We start from the raw sequence: 23922 nt of genomic DNA, 5'->3' as shown, positions 1-23922 counted from the left end.
TCAGTTACTGGGTTGCCTGGTCCAGATTCGATTAATGACTGCGGCGTTCACAAGGTTCCGTTTCCCGAGCGCGTGGTATCCTCACTGATGTTCAGTGACCCATTCGTCACCACTCGCCCCTTTCCGTAACCTGCAAGAAGACTCGTCCCCCTATCGATGAATGTTATGTGCGAAAATACGACAAACCAATCAGAATGCGCGTATGATTTCGAGTTCTTTGTCAAATAATCCCTCAGAAATAATTTTTGATTTTACATATGTCTTGCATCTTAAATTATACCCAAGACACATTTAAATGTGTTCAATCATACTGTATAATTCCGCAAGTCCCGATGTGCTTTAAATTCCCCAAAATATATAATATATGGGGAAATATATGTGAACCATTACGCAACGAGTTGACAATTGTTTTAGGTATGCCCGTTTGCGCTAAGACGGATCCCGGTCGCAAAAATGGCCACGAGAGGGGCACGAGTCGCTATTTGGCTTGTCCCGGAATAACACGAGTTGGTCACGAATGGAGTTGGTCACGAATGGGTTTCACCCCTGTTTTGCCCTTTGCGTCCAAAATCCGACAGATGGTCGAGACCGCTTTTGTCTGACGGGGACGTTCTATAGTCATCTGGGTGTGAGAATTAGCACTGAAGTATTGCCTATATCTTGAACCTAATGTCCTCCCGGGCACGTTAAACATTACACGCCAAAAGAGCTTAGTTACTCTAAAATAATGTAAGTGACACCGTTGTAGTGACGAAGTTGGTTAGTTACTTTAGTGGTTTTTGTTTGGTCATAATGATGAGGGTCGTATGTGATTAGTCAGTCACGCAACAAGGTGATATTGTTGGCGGTTTCACATACCGGGAAAGTAGATTGTATATTAAACCATCTCTGAACGCGAACACACAGTACATTAGACGTTTATAAGTAAATGTTATAATACAGCAACTGTTTATCAAACAGTTGCCGCGACGTATTGTTATTCGCGATCAATATTGGCGGCATGCCGGAGAGGTGCGGTAGCGGCAGTATCGTGACTTCTGTGAGTACAGGATTGTTCGTGATGGTAACAATAGCATGAGACCATGGCCAGTAAAGAATTGTTCATAATATTACCACAGCCTTTACTTTTGTTGGTACAGTATCGTTCATGCTAACATTCCGTTTTCTTGTAAATACAGCCTTTATTCGTGATGATAATAATGCATGCATTGATGGTGCAGATTTTGTACTACTACTACAACTACTACTACTACTACTACTACTACTACTAATAATAATAATAATAATAAAACGAGCCAAGGATGTGGGACATAATCTTAATGGCGGTGTTGATTTTGTTTTGATGGTTCTGTACTGCTGGACGGTACAGAAATGAGTGTCAACCAAGCGAAGTGCCATATCAAGTCGGCCCAGACTCAGTTTTTAAAGGAGAGGCTATCTGAACGACCACTGCATCGAGTTGATACGCAGTGTGTTGAGAAGATCAGCAATCCTGCAGAGTCCTTCGCTTGGATGAAGCCGTCTGGCCTGAAAAGTGAAACAGAAGGCTTTCTGCTCAGGACCAGTGACTTCCAAATCGAAACCGTCAATTTGTGATTTTGCATCAATATGTATAAATGAAATGTAGATTATGTAATGAATTTAATGAGACTGTCCAACACATTGTCAGTGGATGCCCAGCTTTGGCACAAACACAGTATCTTAAACGACATGATGGTGTAGCTCGATCATTTTATTACCGTCTTCGCGATGCTTGTGGTTTTGACACATAGGTCCACCCATGGTACGACCTGGAATATGTAGAGGGCGTCATGGAAAATGATAAATACAAAATTCTTTGGCATAGGCCCGTATACAGCCTCAGAGGTATCCAGGCCAACTAACCTGATCTTGTCCTTTTTGATAAAGCCAACGAAATCATTTATATTGTTGAATTTTCTGTCCCGTTTGACACTAATGTGATTGATTCAGAAAAAAAACATAGCAAATATGCGGACCTCGCTTTCGAAATGTCACCCTTGCATCCCAGGTACCAAGTTGTCCGTCTCCCCATTGTTCTCGGTGCCTTAGGTTTGGTACCTCCCAATCTGTTGACTGACATTGGGGGAGTACCCGGGTTTGCTACCAGGAATACAGCCCTTCTGACAATCTGGGTAAAGCAGAAAGCTGCAGTGTTTGGTGGTCTTCACCTTCTCCGAAAAGTTCTGGGTGGGGTATTGATACAACCAAATCTTCTGCTATTGATAATACGTTGTTCATGATAGAGAGCAATCAACTGAACACTTTCACATTTCCTGCAATAATGTTACTAATAATAATGCCCTCGTCGTACCAGGTAAAGAATGGACCATAATAGTAGCATATCATGTATTGTTAGCAAAGTATGGTTCATAATAATATCATATCCCTTATTGTTGTTAGTGAAGTATTGTTAATAATAGTAATACTTCCTTATTGTCAGCAAAGTATTGTTAATAATTGTAACACATCCTTTAAATTGTAAGAAAAACATCTTTCATAAAAGTGACACATCCTTTAAGTTGTCAGTAAAGTATCGTTCATAAAAGTAACACATCATTTAAGTTGTTATTAAAGTATCCTATATATCTTTAAAAAGAAAATCAAACAAATTTTTTTAAAAATCCCCCCAAAAATCCTATAATTCTTGTCAGTAAAGTATCGTTCATAATTGTAACACATCCTTTAAATTGTAAGAAAAACATCTTTCATAAAAGTGACACATCCTTTAAGTTGTCAGTAAAGTATCGTTCGTAAAAGTAACACATCATTTAAATTGTTATTAAAGTATGGTTCATTAAAGTAACACATCCTTTAAGTTGTTAGTAAAGTATCGTTCATAAAAGCGACACATCCCTCACTGTTGCTAGTATAGCATGTGTCATCATAGTAACACTGCCTTTATTGTCAGCACACTGTTGTTCATGATGGTAATACATTCTTTATTGTAGTTATTACAATATTGTTTACAATAGTAACATCCCATATCGTCAGCAAAGTATTGTTCGTGATATAGAACATTTCCTTTATTGTTGATATCATGAGCATCGATCCACGCAATTGGGATTCGATGAATGCATCAACCAAGTCAGTGAGCCTGACCACCCGATCCCGTTAGTCGCCTCTTACGACAAGCATACTCGCTTTTTAGGACAAGTATGGGTTGCTGAAGACCTATTCTAACCCGGAATCTTCGCGGGCCGTGTTGTTGTTAGTAAAGTAGCAATGTGTTTACAAAACTGATATCTTGATCTTGATACCTATGCAAGTACGATATGTTCCCATGTTTTCCAGGTGAACAGTTGACTTGCTTTTTGCATGTGTTTATGACGGGTGCCATCGGTGGGTCAGGATAAGCTCACGTTTTTGCTAACACCTAGTATCATCACTATTTTATAGTGATTCAAAAACACATGTTGTATTGTAAACACTATGTTATTGTTGGAATCGTACCTTTGGTTTTGTCGATTTAATTACCCTCGTTAAAACAGCATTGTTCATAAAAAAATATATTTTAAAACAAACATAAGGAATAATCATATATTGTCAGTAAAGCACTGTAAACAACACCAAATGAGTTATCCGTAAAGTTTAGTCGTCTTGTTTGTTAACGCCGCACTGAGCAATATTCCAGATATGTGGCGGCGGTGGAAGCGTTTTAATTTATACCAACAGTTGCTCTTCAATTATCAGTGAAGACAGTTTAATCATTCAGATACGAACTCTTCGAAAGATAGTTAAGCCCTTCCAATCAGATCAAGAGTGAACCTTCTATTACTGTTTGAGCACTTCTCACAATAGTAATTCTATTTTTCGAACGTTATTGAGTGAGTGAGTATGGTTTTACGCCGCTTTTATTAATATTCCAGCAATACACGACGGGGGACACCAGAAATGGGCTTCACACATTGTACCCATGTCGGGAATCGAACCCGGGTCTTCGGCGTGACGAGCGAACGCTTTATCCACTAGGCTACCCGACCGCCCCAGATTTCTTGTGAAAATGGAAACTAGGGTTTTGTCGTTTGTATTTACTCGTAATAATGAGGGAATGTCAAGCGTACTTTAGTGCAGCATATTTCCCCCGTGGTGTTTGTATTCATCTCCCCTCGTGACCAGAATCTGTGATGTCAATCAATAGTGTCTGCCGTCAAGGCTTTTCTATAGCTCCATGTGACGTCCATCACTCACTCACTCCTCAATGCCGACGTCTTTGTTTTATCGTTTCTTAGTTATAGGGAGGATTTCAACTACCTGTAGAAGCCGAACAGAATCCTAAGTGTCTGTCATCCTCCTTTGATGAAGGAGGCTCTTGGCCCCTTTGATGAAGAAGGCTTTGTTACAAATGTTATAAACATATGTATAGGGTTTAAACGTTATCTCTACTGACAGTACGCCAGGCTTTGTCATCGCCCCCAGGTGGATAAGGGATCATTCTCCACGGGATGTGGTGGTTCTATTGTTAAGTCGTAACACAGTAGAACTGCTCACATTTTTATCTAATTTTGCAGCGTTTACGAATATGTTTACTGTTGTTAGGAATACACATCGGCTTGGGTTGTCCGTGATTGTATCGTTATAAAGACTGTGTTACTATTTCTGTGGAATCATACAATGTCTGTGGTTACTACTTAACGCGGTAACGATCTGGGTGGCATGGGGTTGGCTTCAATTGGTTGTGTGACTATTTTCATAGCGGTATTTGTCACTATTTCTGTAACGCGTTTGGTGGCAACCGTTGGTATTTTCAATTAATCATGATCATGTGTTTCACAATTGTCACACAACGATTTGCTTTACAGTTGGACATAGCTCTTTAAGTTGCAACAATTATGCATGGACGCATATCGATAACTTTTGTCGTATACCTAAGCAGAAGTTAATGAATAGCGTTTGTGTTCAGCGTTGGGCATATTGTGTTGCTATCGCTACCCAATGACGCAAAGCCGGGCGTTGCTATGCGACAGCATTATGATGTCAATCATTTGACGGACTGTTTGTATTTTTATTTTGGCTATGTGTGATCGGCTAATGATATTGTAGGTTTAAGCACCAGATGTGTCCATCGTAACTCCTATCGTGACTCAGCAGTGTGATCGGAATATATTAATGACCATTAATAAGGCGATCTCGCAGGATGCAGTGTTTGAGTAATCTTGACCAGGTTGGTAATCTTATCAAACACTGTCTGCGTTTCAACTCCTGATACCGATAAGCTTGCCTCAATTACTCTCGATCTGTTAGCAGAAAAAAAATAATCAAATCAATCTATTCAGCCACCAGGTGGAACATTTCTAGGACATTTACAGATCTATACCAGCACTTTGAAACATCACTTCACCTATGTACCATGAAGGCGCGGGTGGGCGTTTGATTTTTGTATTACAATCGTGTAAGGTACTTTTAAAGTATGTTTTCAATAGTGTATCTGATTGGTACAGATCACATTCATGTTTGCTGTGGCTAACACAAGCGCGTTGATATCCCCTATTATTCAATACTGCTTTAGCTGCCGCCGCTCCTGTACTAAGTAGAACAGGCACGTCATAGAACAGCTGCCGTCACGGGAGTCGGGGAATCCCGCTGTGATTTGATAACCGGCCGTAACTTGGCCATCGGACAGCGATGCCACCAATTATCACTTGCAACGACTCATTAACTCAGGTTGTGAAGATATTAGGTAATTGATTTGCACTAAGCTTTAACAGTGATTATGCGTGTGTTGAAAGAGCGCCGGTATGTTTGCAGGTAATACGTACAGCGGGTAATTCCCGTTAATCCCCATGTAATGGTAACAAATATTCCGCTCGCAATAGAACAGGAAATATGGAATTATATTGTTGATTATTCTTGGTACATATCTGATATGAATCCGGATTTATGACAATGTCATTCAGTTGGATGACGATTTAATACCTCCAGTCAATGACTTCTCATTTAATACTAGACTAAGCGGGGCAGGCGTTACACTACAAACAAACAAGAAAACAAACAAACATTTTTGGACGAATATGGGCTAGTGGATTTAAGGAGTAAAATACCAACAATTTGAGTGAGTGAGAGAGTATGGTTTCAAGTTTTGGAGGGTGACAAGAATGGGCTTACAAATAGCACCTGTGTGGGCAATGGAAGCGGGCCCGCTTCATCCACTACCTTACTGTCTCGATTACCGACGCAAAGATGATGTTTAACATCATAATCCTGAATTTTTTATATGAGCACATCTGTTTACATATATACTGATGGAGATAATAAGGGAACGGAACTAGAGGGGCGATAACAAGATATTAACATTTGACAAGGTGCTGAAAACATACCCGCTACTGGCATTTTTCAAAATGACTTATTTTATTTATATGCCGCATTCTTTCATATGCTAATGGAAATGGTTGTGTACCTTATATTTATTATTTTACCTTACATTTTTTGCTGCAAGATTGACAAGTGTTCCCTTATTTTTGTCTTTCAGTATATGTTTGGTTTGGTTTCTGACCATAATAACAATGTATTTTGGACTTTCTGTCTGTATCAATATATGCAAGATATAAGACAGTCCGTCTATTTTCATCTGACAACGTGTGTAAATCAAATCTCATTCTATTCTCACGATGTCTACTAAAAATGCGTTATAAGGGATTATACCATGATGAAATAAGACCCCCCCCCCCCCCCCCCCCCCCCCCAATGTATTCGCTGTGGCTAAAACCGTTTTCGTCCCTTAACCCTTAGCTGGCTGTGGGCGTTGCCATTCGCCCGGTGACCGCACAACGCCCGCAAAGACGTAAGATCTTAGTTATGTCAGGGCAAATGCTCACACAGCAGCACTTTCCTTCCATCGTTCGGCTTTACATGACTCCGGCCAACGTGCGGCCCGATCAGTGTTAATAGTTGGCAAATTAATGTTTGTAATCTCTCGTATACCCTTTCTTGCCTGCGGGGGATGGTCCAACTTCCCCTTTATTGATTGCAAAACGGCAATTAATAAGGCCTCATATGTTGTTAGGTGCTCAAGAGATTCGCGAGGTGACCCGTTCAGGAGGATTTGGTAACATCGACAAACGTGAAGTGTCAAAGAGTCATAGCAACATTTTAGAATAACAGTTTCCGAAGTTTTCGTCTTGTTCTTGTTCTTGTTCTTTGTTGTGTGTTTTCACTGTTCATGGCTTTTTGAAGGATTTATTTTTCGCCTGTTCGCCGAAAGTTTGTCGGTTGTCAATCAGGAGATATGGTTTCGATTCTTTTTAGAATATCAGTTTCCGAAGTTTTTAGTTGTTCGGTTTTGTACACACAATCAGTCATTTCCCTCCATTTTGTACTGCATTTTAAAGGATTTATTTTCTATTGTTAACCCGAAGTATGTCTCTTGTCAATCCGCATGTATGGTTAGATATACCTCATATACCATGTTTTCTCCATATTTGTCGTTCCCCACAACGTATTTGGACCTCTATTGTTAACGACCGCCTCCGTGGTCTTGTGGTAGAGCGTCCGCCCGGAGAGCGGAAGGTCCAGGGTTCGATCCCGGGCCGCGTCATACAAAAAGACGTTTAAAGATTGTACTTGTTGTTACCCTGTCATTAAGGGGCTAAAACAAGGACTGGTCGGCTCGGAGTCAGTATACTGTGTCTGAGTGGGGTATTCATGTTAAACTGCGGCATGGTATCTCAGTGAGCTAGCACTATAAATCGGCATCAGTCCGGACTAGTACAAGCAGCCACACACACACATACACGTGCATGCACGTCGCTATATAAGTGCAATAATCTTGGACGCGACGTTAAACCCAATTTCACCTCACCTCTATTGTTAACTGTTAACACGGCGTACAATCCTCATTTCCTCTTGCAAGTCCCTATCACTGCACCACGTCAGTTTGTTGAGGTATATTTAAAAGGTGATATCAGTAACTTTATGATGTCTTCAAGCTGTGACCACACGTGAAACGTCATATTCGCATGTCCAGTATGCATGTACTCGTGTTCACGATTGAAGTGTCTTGTCTACATAACGGTGCAACATCATACCGAAATATTCGCGATGCTCCGCGGATCCTGGGTTCGAATCCAAGATTTGCCCGATTATGATCCTTGGTTTGTAAGCACCGTACCCGTGTCAGTGACTGCATCACTTCGCTCTTTCCCCCAACTCCCAGGAGACACTCGTGACATAACTGACTATACTGTTAAAAGCTGCTTTTAATTCAGCGCAAGAACTCGAAATAAATCTACTGAACATTTCCAAGTTCCCGATGAGCCGTTTTATTTCTGACACCAGACAACATCCTGAAAGAATGCGCGGATTGTTTATAGGTTTTGTATTCTGATTAAAGTTTCTAAAACGTCTGATGATATAGGAATAAAATGTTCGACATTTGTTATATTTCCTGAAATAACTGAAATATTGTCTGTCCACAGCGTCGTAAACCAAACCCACCTACTCACTATAATTCTTGCTCATCCTACTAAACCCACTGACGAGTAAGTGTTCTCCGGCACATTGGCGTCTAGTAGTTTGGCCCAGATATTGCAATAGTGACTCAACTATAATTGCCCTAGTGACTTAACTATGGCAGTTTTGGCTCAACTATTGGAATAGTAGCTCGTTCAACTATTGCAGTAGTGACTCAACTATCGCAGTAGTGACTCAACTATAATTGCCCTAGTGACTTAACTATGGCAGTTTTGGCTCAACTATTGGAATAGTAGCTCGTTCAACTATTGCAGTAGTGACTCAACTATCACATTAGTGACTCAACTATTGCAGAAGGGATTCAACTATTGCAATAGTGACTCAACTATAATTGCCCTAGTGACTTAACTATGGCAGTTGTGACTCAACTATAGAGTAGTGACTCAACTATTGCATTAATGAATCAACTATTGTAGTAGTGACTCAACTATTGCAGTAGGGACTCGTTTAACTATTGCAGTAGTGAATCAACTATTGTAGTAGTGACTTACATATTGTAGTAGTGATTAAACTATCGTAATAGTGATTCAACTATTGTAGTCGTGACTCAACTATTTTAGCAGTGACTCAACTATTGTAGTCGTGACTCAACTATTTTAGCAGTGACTCAACTATTGTAGAAGTGACTTACATTTTGCAGTAGTGACTTACATATTGCAGTAGTGATTCAACTATTGCAGTAGTGATTCAGTTATTGCAGTAGAGACTCAACTATTGCAGTAGTGACTCAACTATTATAGTTGTGTCTAAACTATTGCAGTAGTTACTTACATATTGCAGTAGTGACTCAACTATTGCAGTAGTGACTCAACTATTGCAGTAGTGATTCAACTATGTCAGTAGAGACTCAACTATTGCAATAGTTACTCAACTGTTGTAGTAGTGACTCAACTATTGTAGTAGTGACTCAACTATTGTAGTAGTGACTCAATTATTGCAGTTTTATCTCAACCTTTGCTGTAGTTGCTCAACTATAGCAACAGTGGTTCTAAACTGTCGGACAGAAGAAACAATACACTTGAAAACCGGATGTGACCAAAAGACTTCAAGCGTTACTAGTCTGAACACAGTCGCTTATTGAGAGATTCATTGATGATGCATGTTGTATCGCCTATGGTATCCGCATCTCCATCGAATAACCATTTCGTAACTTCTTCTAGTGGCATTTGAACCATTTTTTTGTTTGTTTTATTTCTAGCCAACATCAAACAAACATGGATGTATCCTTTCTTTTGCCCGGCAGTTTACCTGTTCGTATGGTGTGCAATGTCGACAGGGAACATACTCATTTCTAGCTTTTTTGATACATCTTAGCTGTTTTTCTTTGGTAGGCCCGCTACCGCAAACGTTCAAATGCCCACAGCATTCCCCCTGAGTTTCTCACCTAGACAACGCATATGGTAGAAGAAGCGAAGATCATGAATCATGGCAGTCAGATGCCCGACGTTGATTATAACATCTTTATGAAGCTGTTGACACGATCACTCGCTTGTTCGTAATAACTTATCTTTCGCTCAGTATCTTGACGTGATATCCATTACTGCAACTGTACGAGTGTAGCCAGTTGTGTTCGTTTCGTTTCTCAGTATTTTAGAAATCAAATACACTTCTTTGATTTACAAAAATATAAATAGCCATGCTGAGTTAGGTCTTTGATAGGCTTATCCTGTCTTTAATTCACAGATATAATATGTCATTTCTACGAATCGCATAATCAGCAGAATTAACTATTTAGAAACATCACCTATACGATAAGCCCTTCTCTCGTGTAAATCAGCTGATAAGTCCGTTCTTGACAGATTGTGAAAACAGATCAGGCAGGTTGGATGTTACTACTCGTAATTCACGTGCGCCTTCGTCTTACCGGACGTGCATGAAGTGTGACACCGCGCGCACTCTCTGCGACGATAGAGACGCGGGAGGGGCACGGATTTACACACGAAGGCCTGTTTCTATCATTGCTCTACAAAATGAGGCTCCAGGGCCCACTTGCACAAAGCGATCTTAGCGCTACAACTATTGTAAGCCTATGTTAAAGTATGGGAGTTACGATCATCTTAGCTCTTAGATCGCTTTGTGCAAGTGGGCCCAGATGGTGGTTCAGTGTCCTGTGAGGCTCACTATATTATTCAATCTAAACGGTAGTCTGCGTGTAATGTACACCGTGGTTTTTTTCTTAAGAGATCTTTTGTGTCTTAATGGGCTCTTTAACAGGATTTAAACCTTTTTTCGTAAATTGATATACGCGCCCAATATAACATGCGGAAACTTGAGATGATTGAAAGGAATAACAGGCGAATTGTGTTTAACGTCAAAGTAAGCAATATTCAAACTCCATCGCGTCGATAGGAAGACAAGAATCAGGTAGGTCTTATTTGAGAGAACTAAGATTTTACCATGTAAGTAGATTTTGATGTCACTTTAAGATATCATGGTAAAGAGATGTGGATTAATGAGACTTTTGAGACTGGGCCCACTTGCACAAAGCGATCTTAGCGCTACAACTATTGTAAGCCTATATTTAAGTAATGGAGTTACGATCATCTTAGCACTAAGATCGCTTTGTGCAAGTGGGCCCTGGTGAGTGAGTGAATCAGAAGTAATGCAGATATATTAAGGCCGCGTGCACATAATAGGAAAGTCAGTGGTTGACGGCATGAGCAACGATTCACGCCTTCGGGTCAAGGTCAACCAGGTCACACAATGTAACCACCAAATCACCACTTTCGACCTGCATTGGGTATTTGCGAATGGGTTTAAGGAAACACATGCGAGTCACAAGTCGATCTAGCGTTGAGATACAATAGATCAACATCGGAAATGAATTAACGTTTAACGGCCCATGGGATAGTTTAGTGGTTAAAGCGTTCGCTCGTCACGCCGAAGACCCGGGTTCGATTCTCCATATATGTACAATGTGTGATGTCCATTTCTTGTGTCTATCGATATTGCTTGAATATTGTTAAAAGCGGCGTAAAACCCAACTTACTCACTACGAGGGGTATGTTCCCCCTCGTACAGAAGCAGAATCTCCAAGACTAGATCGCAACTGCCGCATATAGAGCAGTAATGACATCGCTGCCAAAAGCTCTTTTCACAGTTTTCTCGTTGAAATATCATCCGACTTAGAACAGCGGCTATTTCACACAAATCCCTCCCTTAAAATCACTCTGCGGAAAGATAAGGAGTCACAGCCGTGATAAATAATAAAACCTTACTATTTTTTTTCACACGTGAAGCAAAATACTATTTCCCTCGTGACTCGTTGACTGTTGGTGGTCGGAGTTAAAACCCAGCACAACACCTGACGGTGAATACCTGAATCATGCGTTATCTTGGGCGGACAACTCCGATAGCGTTCTATGTCGACCCTTGTATATAATTATTCTTTATGAGCAAACCCTTTGTTCTTGTAGACTGCATTTGTTGTTACCAGTGATGCCGAGTTTCCTAAATACACCTTGAAGGTAGAGATTGTGGCGGCAGATTGTATCAAGTTTAGATGCTTCAGGGAAGAATGGACTGGATATGCCTTCCATTCACGGGTTCGCTAATGAAAAATATTACGATTTTCTTTCACTTGTAATTCCAAAACGGATGCTTCCAGACTGTGGCAATAATAGAGTCGGTGCTTTGTTTGTTTGTTGTTTAACGCCGCGCTCAGCAATATGCTGTGGCGGAAAATATAACAAATTGACTCTGAAAAGGTGGATGACGAAAATTACAATATGAGCTTTTTTCGAGGTGTATATGCACATGATCTCTGGTATATAATATGATCTCTGTGAATCGTTTTTTTGTTTGTTGTTTAACGCCGCACTCAGCAATATTCCAGCTATATGTTAATAATGGAGTCTGGACCAGACAACCAGTGATTGACATCTTGAGCATCGATCAACGCAATTCGGATACGATGACATGCATCAATCAAGTCAGCGAGCCTGACCACCCGATCCCGTTAGTCGCCTCTTACGAAAAGCATAGTCGCCTCTTATGACAAGCATTGGTTGTTGAAGACCTATTCTATCCCGGATGTTCACGGGGAGTATTCTATGGGGGGTCTCGAAGATGGCCACTAACAGAAAAGCGTACACATGTAATTTTGACATTTTTAAATGTAAACAAAAAAATGCATGTGAATATTTTGTTCTCACACTGCATTAGATGCATATTTCGGAGTGATGCGTCCAATGTCAAAAATGAAAATCAAAAGTTCACAATGTGAGTGAGTGAGTGAGTGAGTGATGGGGTTTTAGTCGCTCTGAGCATTGTTTTAACGTAAAAAATATCATGACTGGTATTACTAGAAAAGGTCTTCACATACTGGGGGGCACGGTTGACCCAGTCGTCTAAGGCGTCGTGATTCGCTGTGCAGAGTTTCGTCACTTGGGCACGCCAGAAACCTAGGATTGTTGGTTCGAATCCCGGTTCGACCCGATTATGTTTCTAGGTTTGTCAGCACAATATCTGTGCTCGTGGGTTTCACCGAAGTGATAAACGTCTGAGACCTGCATAACTCCGGGCTTTCCTCCCACATTAAGCTGACACGCCGCGATATAACTGGAATATTGTTAAAAGCGGCGTTAAACCCAACTCATTCACTCACTCACCCATGTAGAGAACTGAACCTGGCGTGAGAACTGAACCTTTGGCGTGTGCAAGCAAGGGGTGGTAGAATCAAGTGATATCTTGTCCGTTGTCAAATATTAATAATAGGCAGCTATAACGACACTGCATTGAACTCGACCCAGAAAATATCGAGTGAGTCAGTTGTATCATCACCTCACTAGTACAGAAAGGGCATCATAAATTGTACTCATTTTGAACCTCGGTTTGGAGGCCAGGCCCCCATTCACTGCTGGTGACCACGGGCATATTACGAACAAAGACTCTTTGATTACTGGGTAATAAGTATAAACAGCTTGAATTATACTATTAATAGAGCATGTAAAGGAGGTTGGAAACTAAGCTGAAGGTGCCAGAATGCGCACATCAACAAGCGACACCATGCCATAAGGACGAACGGCGTGTCGGCTTACTACGGAGGAAAGCCTGAAGTGATACACGTCTCTTTGGTGAAACCCACGATCATGCGTATGGTGCTGACAAACCTAGACACATTATCAGTGCGAACCGGGATTCGAACCCACGATCAAAGGTTTCTGGCGTGCCTAGGGCCACCTGAACCAACTGTGCTCACAACTCCAAACATAATGAGCAAGATATTTAATGAAGATCAAACTAATTTGTCTGTGATTTAAGGAAAGTGAGTGTTTTTTTAAAGTTTCCCCTAAGAAAGATTTTAAAGAGGATTAACTTTGAAAACAGTTGAGATCAATACGCTTAGGAGAGGGTCTGGTTAATGAACAATAATGATACATATCATATTGGGGATCATATTAACCTCCTACTCCAAATCCCACCCCACCCTACCCCACCCCGACCCACCACCCATTTTATTTTAATTTCCAAATTGGCATTACATAGACAGGGAACTGGGACGTTTATTCAGACAAAAACATTGGCATTGGCATTATACCAAGGTTGGCGTTATAAAGAGGTAATTTCATAATACGATAATCGGTTCTAAGAAAAACATAGGATTATAACCACGGCTGCATTATAACCATGTTGACATTATAACCATGTTGGCATTATAACCACGTTTGCATTATAACCACGTGGGCATTATAACCACGTTTGCATTATAACCATGTTGGCATTATAACCATGTTGGCATTATAACAATGTATATGTCAGCCTTTCATACTTTTGGACGACGTGCTAGCCCAGCATTGAAGGTGTTCCAGTACGAGTACCAGACCTTTATCGGAAATTAGTGTTGCCATTGTTCTTAAAGCTGTTGCTGGATTATTGCTGACTGTCGCTTAAAACAACACAAACTCTTTTTGAAGCACTTTTACTGAAAAAAATGTGTTAAAATGTACTCGCGATCGATATGATAAAAATGTTCCGTACGTTCTGTTCAGTTGTTTGTCGGGAACGTGTTTGTAGGATTATTAAATACATATTTTACAACATGGTTGTTTTTGTAAGGTATAGAAAGATGGTCGTTCTTCATTAATAGTGTTAGTTCCCCTTTGTATTACCCGTTCCCGTTGGCAAACAGCACACTCAACAGTGCGTTTGCTCTGCCATTAAGCTTCCTCGGTGTTCCGATCGACTGTTTCCGTTGAGCGCCGATAAAGAACGGAAGTATGGCGGAAGAAACCGAGAATGTCCAACTTCGCAAAATATTGCAGATCGGCCCGGAAGTACAAAACTCATTTATATTTAGATGGCTTGATTTTAAAGATTACATCGTTTTATTTGTATTCATCATTAAGTATTATTTATTATTTCACGTGCAAATCGTGTTTGTTTCGCCTGTTTCTCAATTTGCAAAGTGTTCTGATCTCCTTCGTCTACATGGCATATTTGTGTAAATAACTAGCGTTGCAACGCTGCCCTTCGTTGTGACACGATGTATATCTCGATAGTAAGATCGCCATACGAAACACGTCACATGACAACTCACTTGCCCGGTGACTCCTTGTGACTCCTTGTACATGTCAGCAGAAAATAGTAAACAAAGAAAGAATACACACACGCATGTGACTAAAACTGAAACAAACAAGAAAATGGTTAGTCGCTGGTGATGTATTTGATACTGGTATCTTAGATGTTTTGGACCAAGAGTTTGCAGTGTTTCGGCGACTGTTTTCATAACGTTTGTAATTTTTGGGGTCAAATCCAATTTTATATGAGCTGCCGATACGATACTGGTATAGTGGCACAATATATCGCGATGACTTTTCGATGAATCATTAATATCCAAAGATGACAGTTTGGCAAAGCTCGTGTTGAAAAGATGCTGAAATTTTAAGTGAGTGAGTGAGTGAGCTGGGTTCAACGCCGCTTTGAACATATTCCAGTTATATCACGGCGTGTCAGCTTAATGTGGGAGGACAGCCCGAAGTCTTATTCACACATTCGATGTCACTATATAGCTGAAATAATGCCGATGTGGCGTTGAACATTTAACTCACTCACTCACTCACTCACTCACTCACTCACTCACTATATTGATTCTTAAAAAGGATAAACGTCTGAGACATGCATCACTCGGAACTTTCCTCCCACGTCAAGCTGACACGCCGTGACATAACTGGAATACTGTTCAAAGCGGCGTTAAACCCAACTCACTCACTCATCTTTTACATATTCTGAACGAGCACTCTTATCTCTTCTGAAGTAGGTCAACTTTGCAAGGCTCTCGTAAGATTCAATGAATTAATCATTGCTAGATTAGTGCACGTGGACGATCACCGCCAATAGCAAAACACTTTTATTTCTTCTGAAGTAGGTCAACTTTACAAGGCTCTCGTAAGATTCAATGACTTAATCATTGCTAGATCAGTGCACGTGTACGATCACCGCCAATAGCAAAGCACTTTTATCTCTTCTAAATAGGTCAACTTTGCAAGGCTCTCGTAAGATTCAATGACTTAATCATTGCTAGATCAGTGCACGTGTACGATCACCGCCAATAGCAAAGCACTTTTATCTCTTCTAAAGTAGGTCAACTTTGCAAGGCTCTCGTAAGATTCAATGACTTAATCATTGCTAGATCAGTGCACGTGTACGATCACCGCCAATAGCAAAGCACTTTTATCTCTTCTAAAGTAGGTCAACTTTGCAAGGCTCTCGTAAGATTCAATGACTTAATCATTGCTAGATCAGTGCACGTGTACGATCACCGCCAATAGCAAAGCACTTTTATCTCTTCTAAAGTAGGTCAACTTTGCAAGGCTCTCGTAAGATTCAATGACTTAATCATTGCTAAATCAGTGCACGTGTCTTACTTTGCTTGCTTGTTGGTTGTTTAACGCCGCACTCAGCAATATTCCAGCTGTATGACGGCTGTCTGTAAATAATTGAGTCTGGACCGGGCAATCCAGTGATTGATATCATGAGCATCAATCCACCCTATTCGGATCGATGACATGCATCAACCAAGTCAGCGAGCCTGACCACCCGATCCCGTTAGTCACCTCTTACGACAAGCATAGTCGCGCATGTGCCTTCACAGAAAGAGGTCAAGGTCTGTCTGAAACTTCCAAGTGACTGGAATGAAAAAACACCCTTATTCAATATTTAATACAGAAATATGACACGACCTTATAGCTCGTTTACGAGAGATACAGGCATATGACCTTGACCTCGCCCAAGGACGCGCCAACAGATTGTCAGCGTGATCGTGTTGAAGGACATACCAGGGCATCACCACATCAGATCATATATCTGTTAAAATATTGACGTTTAATGAACCAGTTTGAAGTTGATACACCTCTTCATATAAAGAATCCATCTTTATTGTATGGAAAGGGATTATTTTATTCTTTTGGGCGTTATTACTTTACACTTGTGATAAACCATTAAAACGGCATATCTAATCAATGTTTCATTATAGATTAATCACGTTTTGTCCTTCAAGGAAGTCAAAGTACACGTTATGCCATTTAATACACGTGGGCTTTAAACATGCACGTACTGAAATAAGCCCACGCTCGTACTACGGTAACGTTTTTTTCGTTCTTCTGATACGGCGCCTTTGGTTTAATGGCGATGTAAACTTTGAGACGTAGGTGCAAAATATCACCATTTAAATACCTTTATTATTATCGCCATCAATAAAACCGCTTAGTGTAAAAGTTAATTTCATAAGTGAATGTCAAACATCTTGAGCTGAAAGTGACACACATGAGTACAACTCAAGGAATATGCTTGAAATTACTCAATAGTGTCATTTTTATGCCAATAAAGTGCAGATACAAAGAACTCTAAGTTTCTTTAAGAAAACACTGCAATGACAAGGTTAATTGACGTTAAGATTTAGACTTGGAAGTCCTTACGAACAATCACAATCGTTGTTAAGTTCAGCTATTCAGCGATCGACTTCTCAGAATAGAGAGCCGTTTTACTCGTACACTCTTTCTTACATTTCCGTTCTCTTAGTCAATATTGGCTATCTCTCAGCTCGCCATCGACCCAAACTATTCTTATCTGTTGGTAAACTCTATTGAGCTCAATTTGTATATGTTTGAAATCCATACATTTATTGCCTATTACTGATCATTTCCTGTCGTCTGCTTGCTGTCAACTGCTGGCGGAACGAGCGCGTGCTGACGCCGTCCGTCCTCGCGCTGTGACGTCACAGTCCCGTAGCGACACCTAGCGACACGTCAAGGCAGTACTCCTTGCCCGGAGCACTTTCACGTCAGAGGAGCACAAGAAATCATCGATTGCCAACATAAACCGTAAAGATGGGTCAAGTGATAGTAAATATTATCTGAATGAAGAAAATTTTAGTCTCATCAGCGTTTATATCTATATATAGCTACAACGGACGGACCGATTGTATACTCTTCATCGACGTTCTGAAAATAGCTTCCCGGCCAGTTCCGAGCGTCTATTGCGGGTCGTTTCACCAATAAAACAATTTCCTCTATTCAATTAGGACTCAAAACAAAACTCAATTCTGTTTGAAGTGGAAAAAATAGCAAGTTTGATGTGTCAATTATGTGAAAAATCGACACTCATATGGCTTCATCAGCCCGAGGCAATAGCGTATTGAGAAACGTCCAATAACGGGTATGTAATACCACGAGCAAGAGCTGAATGGAGGGAGGTTCTGGGTGGAAACAGGGTACGACAGATTTGGGGATGGAGTGGGGAGACATGGAAGTATAATGACGATACTGATTCATAGAGGGTATGAGGACACCGTTATTAAGAAGAGGTGAGGTGTTGTGAAATTGGGTTTAACGTCGCGTACAAGATTATTGCACTTATATAGCGACGGGCATGCACGTTGGTGTGTGTGTGTGTGTGTGTGGCTGCTTGTACTAGTCCGGACTCATGCCGATTTATAGTTCTAGCACACTGAGATACCATGCCTCAGTTTAACATGAATACCCCACTCAGACACAGTATACTGACTCCGAGCCGACCAGTCCTTGTTTTAGCCCTTTAATGCCGAGCGCCAGACAGGGTAACAACAAGTACCATCTTTTGGTATGACGCGGCCGGGGATCGAACCCCGGACCTTCCGCTCTCCGGGCGGACGCTCTACCACTAGACCACGGAGGCGGTCAGAAAATGAGTGAAAATAAACTAGGCTGGATATACATGTCTCACGATAGTATATAATTACATTACGCCCCTGGGCATGCTTATGATTGTGTATCGTATGGCTACAATGGCTGTTCAGTAAGGATAGATCTTTGGTGATCTTAGTCCATAAGAATATCCGGTTCGACCATGGTTCTGATTGTGTATTGTGTGGTCACAGCGATAGTATTGTTGATCTGTGCCCGGGTGTGTCAATGGAGTTGTTAAAGTTCACACTAAAAACAGTGTTCTCGTCGCCTTGCAAGCCATGATGTCGTGATGTTACGATGTGGTGGTGATGTGGTCGTGATTAGGCCGCTACACATCACGGAACCCAAATTACTCATGCTTGTGAACTCTTGTATGTTTTCAAGGTCAATTATCAAGGTCATCATCTCTTCTTGTAACACCACTAGAGGACCATTTCGAAACACATGTATTTTATCTTGCTCCGAGATCATTGTTCAGGATATTCTGAAGATCTTTACATCCAGTTTTAGATTCGATGTTCTATGTTTGTGAACATTATATCCATTGTTTTAAAAAAATGCTCATAAGCAATGCATCATATTCATTTATATCCATGTTCCAACCATATACCATAGGTTTTAGATAAGCACTACAACATCAGGACCTATTCACTGCCCTCATATAAACTGTCTGGCAAAAGAAAGTATAGGCACATGTGTGATGGTGGCTAAACATGAAACAAACAAATATGGCTATTCGATGGTGATGTATATGATGCGGAACCATAATACCTTAAGTTTGCAGTGAGTCGGCGAGTGGTTTCAGCCTAGTGATGTTTTCAAAACGTTTGTAATTTTTTGTCAAATCCAATTTTCAAGTGTATTCATTCATTTCCCTGGCCGTTTATATGTTTTGCCTTTCAGTCGAGCGTCATATCCGCTATTCTCACTCATACCCTTTTTTTTTTCTCTTTTTTTTCTTCATTTTTTTTGGGGGGGGTCGAGTTTTTTCAGATAAGCATCTACGCCACTATTCTCACCTATCGCTTTGATTCTGAGTTTCAGATATGCAGGTGAGCCTATGCAGTCATTACCACTATTCTCGCTGCTGTGTTTCAGATATGCTGGTGAGCATACAGCGTTGGCTGTGTGTCCTGTTTGCTGTTCTGACCACTGTCTACGGGTTTTACGTTCCCTTTCCCCGCTACTCCAGGCGGCCTGTTTACGGTAAGCGAATGTTTGGTGACACGCATTACCCTCACATTAACACTGCATCCAGCTCACATGTTTGTCCAACTAATCTTTATGTGAATGACCAGAGAGCCTCGAGACATTATCTGAAATTACGTTGGAACCAACTGGGAGAACTGTCAAAGACAATGTCAGCCGCCGGTTTCGAATGATACATCTGTAATTTTGCTTTCGTTACTTTTTGCTAACTCTTAACCGTAGTCTTCGTGAAGTCGGAACGAGTTGATACCCAGCAATCGGCCATTTCCATGCATAGAAGGCAACGATGGCTGACTGTTCTCTGTAGTATAAAATCGACAAAACAAAAATGATACCTGGTGTGAAAAGGTGTGCGCATCCTGCCCCACCGGTGGCACCTCACAAACACATGCAAAGGCAAGTCAAGTGTGTCGGGAACCGCTTTTCGGAAGAATACCGTTTGGGTCGACTTTTGGATTATCTTTATGAGGAATTTGTCAAAAAATACAAATACTGACACCTCGTTAGTCCGGAGACCGTTCTTACCGGACAGGTACCTTAAGGAACGTCATCATATTTACAAAGAACATTAATACATGATCATGATACATAAATACTAAACAAAAACAATCCGTCCATTTCACAGGAACTGTCCGAATTTACAGTGTTTGTTCTTGAATAGACGCCCAATGGTGAGCGTGATAAGTCCCTCCCTGTAACGGGTTGGGGTGTGGGTAGGGGATGGGGTGGGGGTGGGGGGATCTTATAGGGACTCTCAGGCATGGCGCACCTTTTCGGACATACTTTAATCTACTGCGTACCGCCTTCGTGAAGCTTACTGGGGTTTACCTCTTGGCATACGTATTTAATCTCATTCGACGCTCGCACCGTTCACATATCTAGCACAGCCTAGATTCAGTGGGTGAGTGAGAATGGTTTTACGCCGCAATAACCAGTATTCCATCAATATCACGACAGGGGTCACCATAAATGAGGTTCAGTGTACCTATGTGGGGAATCGAACCGGGCTTCGGCATGACGAACGAATGCTTTTGATGTTCCACATATATATTTGTTTATTTTGTTTGTTGTTTAACGCCACACTCAGCAATATTTTATCTATATGACGACGGTCTGTAAATAATCGAGTCTGAACCAGACAATCCAGTGATTGACATCATGAGCATCGATCCACGCAATTGGGATTCGCTGACCACGCGATCCCGTTAGTCGCCTCTTACGGCATGCATGGGTTGCTGAAGACCAAATCTAACTCGGTTCTTCACGGATAACGCTGGCTTGGTCCTGGAGCTGTAGTTTTGATGTTTGACGCATTTACAATAGGATAAGTTTATGACGATATGGTGGATACCCTGACCAACTATGGTGTTTCCCGGATTTATTCTAGCACCTCAAACGGCAGCTTGGATTGTATACTCACCAGGGAGATGAGAATGAGATGTGAGTGCATCCTGAGCCAACAACTGGAATAATAATAACGTAGCGTCTTGAGCATCCACTTCGTGAATTGGATCTGGCGCATTGTAAATGGACATGTTATTACTTCAAGACATAAAACCTCCGGCTCAATTACAGTAGATGTGAGGGATTCTGTGAGGGATTTGGAGAAACAACTCTGATTTGTGTCGGCAATAAAGTTAAAGCACCCCCGTCAAACAGAATGCATTTTGATCAAAGAACTTGGAATAAGTGAAATATCAAATAATGCAAATTAATGCTAAATATAAGGTCAGGATCCAAATTGAGAAAGAAATATGTCAAAACCAGGCATCAGTACTATCAACATTTGGCTTGACTCTAAAACCTGAAGACATCTCCATTCCAGGTTTGAATCGGGTTCCAAAGATCCGTAATCGACGTATAAAGAGAATGTTTTTGGAGACAAGTGGGAGTATTACCATGTTGATTCTAAAAAAATCAAAGGGTTTGCTAGATGTTTGGCAATGTCAGAAAGCCACGAACTTAATGCTCACAAAATCTTCTGAGGTTCAGGACAATGTGGCCCAAACAAAAGCAAATGTCATCAGTAAGTGTACAAGGAACTTAACGTTTAAAATGCTTGATTATATATAAATAGGGTCGATGTGAAATTCGGGGATAAGACATTTGGGCAAGTAATAGAGGCATCCCACCATGGTCACAATTGTACTCCCCTTGCTGTCTTGTGTCCAGCAGTTCAGCCTTTGCTATCTTCATTTCACAACTTTTGAGATACATTTCGATATTTTAAAGAGCGTCTTGCGACTCAAGCTCAAAAGGGTTACATCAATCTGTGCTTTGGTGAGGCTTTCAAAATGTGAAGAACATTCCAAATTTGCAGCATTCTTGACAAAAATTACGTCCGATGTATTTCCTTTTTTTGAATACTTGACTTCCCTTTGCTTGTATTTATCACGCGTGCCACCGACAGGGCAGGTTACGTTCACCTTTTCGCCAACAACTTGTATCATCACTAATCGATAGTGATCAATACACACATGCTTCTGATATTGTCGGAATCGTACAACTCGGCTTTGTCGCTTCAATTTGGATCAAATATAAGTAAAATATGTAAAATATTTGTTCTTTCTGTGGAAACTCTCCACAGCGACGGAGCGCGGAATCCATGTCAACTTATGCTATTTTAAAGAAGTCAGCAACGCAACTTCTTGATTAAACGTATCTCACAAAACAAACAACGGATTGAGTAAACATTGAAGTGCCCCGTGCATTTTTTCACACGCCAACACTCTAGACGTTTTTTGAAACTGCTGCTCGAAAGCTACCTTTAACATGTACCCATATTGGTGGACAATGCCTCGCTAGTTACCATAGTGTTACCATGCCGCGTTACTCGAGCGAACACCCACCACGCGCACTAGACTTAATCGCCAAGTAACCATAGATTGAAGACGATTTTATTAGGTGTCCCATTAAAACATCAGTTTAACAACGGCCTAAAAAAATGTTCTCGGTCATAATTTCCTGACGAAGCTCTTTAAGACATCCGCCTCAACATAAAACTTTGAAAGTGGTCTGTATCTAGAGCAATGTTTCAATGCGGCCACACTTTGGCATTCACCCTTGAACACCGGAAGTGAATATCGCAGGTAATACAAATATTCCCGCCCACTTCCACCTGAAACAAGACACCAATCCAGAATGCCAAACGTCACAGCACCAGGTTTACATCACAAACTCACGTTCTCTTATGCGTGTTCACCTACATCCCCGAGTGAGTGAGTGAGTGAGTGAGTGAGTGAGTGAGTGAGTGAGTCTGTCAGTCAGTTGGGTTTAGCGCCGCTTTGAACAGTATTCAAGTTGTATCACGGCATGTTAGCTCGATGTGTGAGTGAGTGAGTGAGTGAGGTTTTACGCCGCTTTTAGCAATATTCCAGCAATATCACGGCGGGGAACACCAGAAATAGGCTTCACACATTTTACCCATGTCGGGAATCGAACCAGGGTCTTCGGCGTGACGAGTGAACGCTTTAACCACGAGGCTACCCGACCGCCCCTCGATGTGTGAGGTAAACCCTAAGTAATGCATCCCCTAGTGGCCAAATAGACAGTGTGTTCGCTCATCATTAAGGTTAGATCCGGGTTCGAATCCTGATGAGGATACATTATATAAAGAACCTAAAGCCGTGACACAATTGTAACTGTATATGTGCGTAATTCCCACTAAACAAAACGATTTTAAGAAAAACTTCGCTTATTTTTGCTTAGTTTAATGAACAATTTGTTTTAGAAATATCTTGATGCAAGGTGTTATCGTGTGTGGACAAGCCTAGTGGTCAGTAGCATGAGCACATATATCCATTCCCAGCAGCCATTGTATTCACCCGATCACCACATTGGTTTCTGGTCCCATCACGGGCAGTGTGACATGTTCTTCAACAGAATCTCCCTTGTGAAAGGGGGGCACGGGTGTCCCACTCGTCTAAGGCGCCGTGATTCGCTGTGCAGAGTTGCGTCCCTTGGGCACGCCAGAAACCTATGATTGTGTGTTCGAATCCCGGTTCGCCCCGATTATGTTTCTAGGTTTGTCAGCACAATACCCGCGCTCGTGGGTTTCACCGAA

General features: G+C 41.2%; 1 protein-coding gene across 1 annotated transcript in view; it reads left to right on the top strand.

Annotated features, from left to right (window-relative positions):
• Positions 1 to 23922, top strand: part of LOC124141062 — a 67883-nt gene that overhangs the window by 5157 nt on the left and 38804 nt on the right. The window contains exon 2 of the mRNA XM_046508945.2: positions 19749 to 19856. Within this exon, the coding sequence (XP_046364901.1) occupies positions 19751 to 19856 (106 nt within the window). The 5' untranslated portion in view covers positions 19749 to 19750. The remainder of the gene's footprint in view (positions 1 to 19748; positions 19857 to 23922) is intronic.

The sequence above is a fragment of the Haliotis rufescens genome, unplaced genomic scaffold (assembly GCF_023055435.1).
Source record: "Haliotis rufescens isolate VD_foot unplaced genomic scaffold, xgHalRufe1.0.p SCAF_6, whole genome shotgun sequence".
NCBI lineage: Eukaryota > Metazoa > Mollusca > Gastropoda > Lepetellida > Haliotidae > Haliotis > Haliotis rufescens.
Note: the sequence above shows the minus strand (reverse complement) of the source record. Positions and strands in the feature narration are given on the sequence as shown.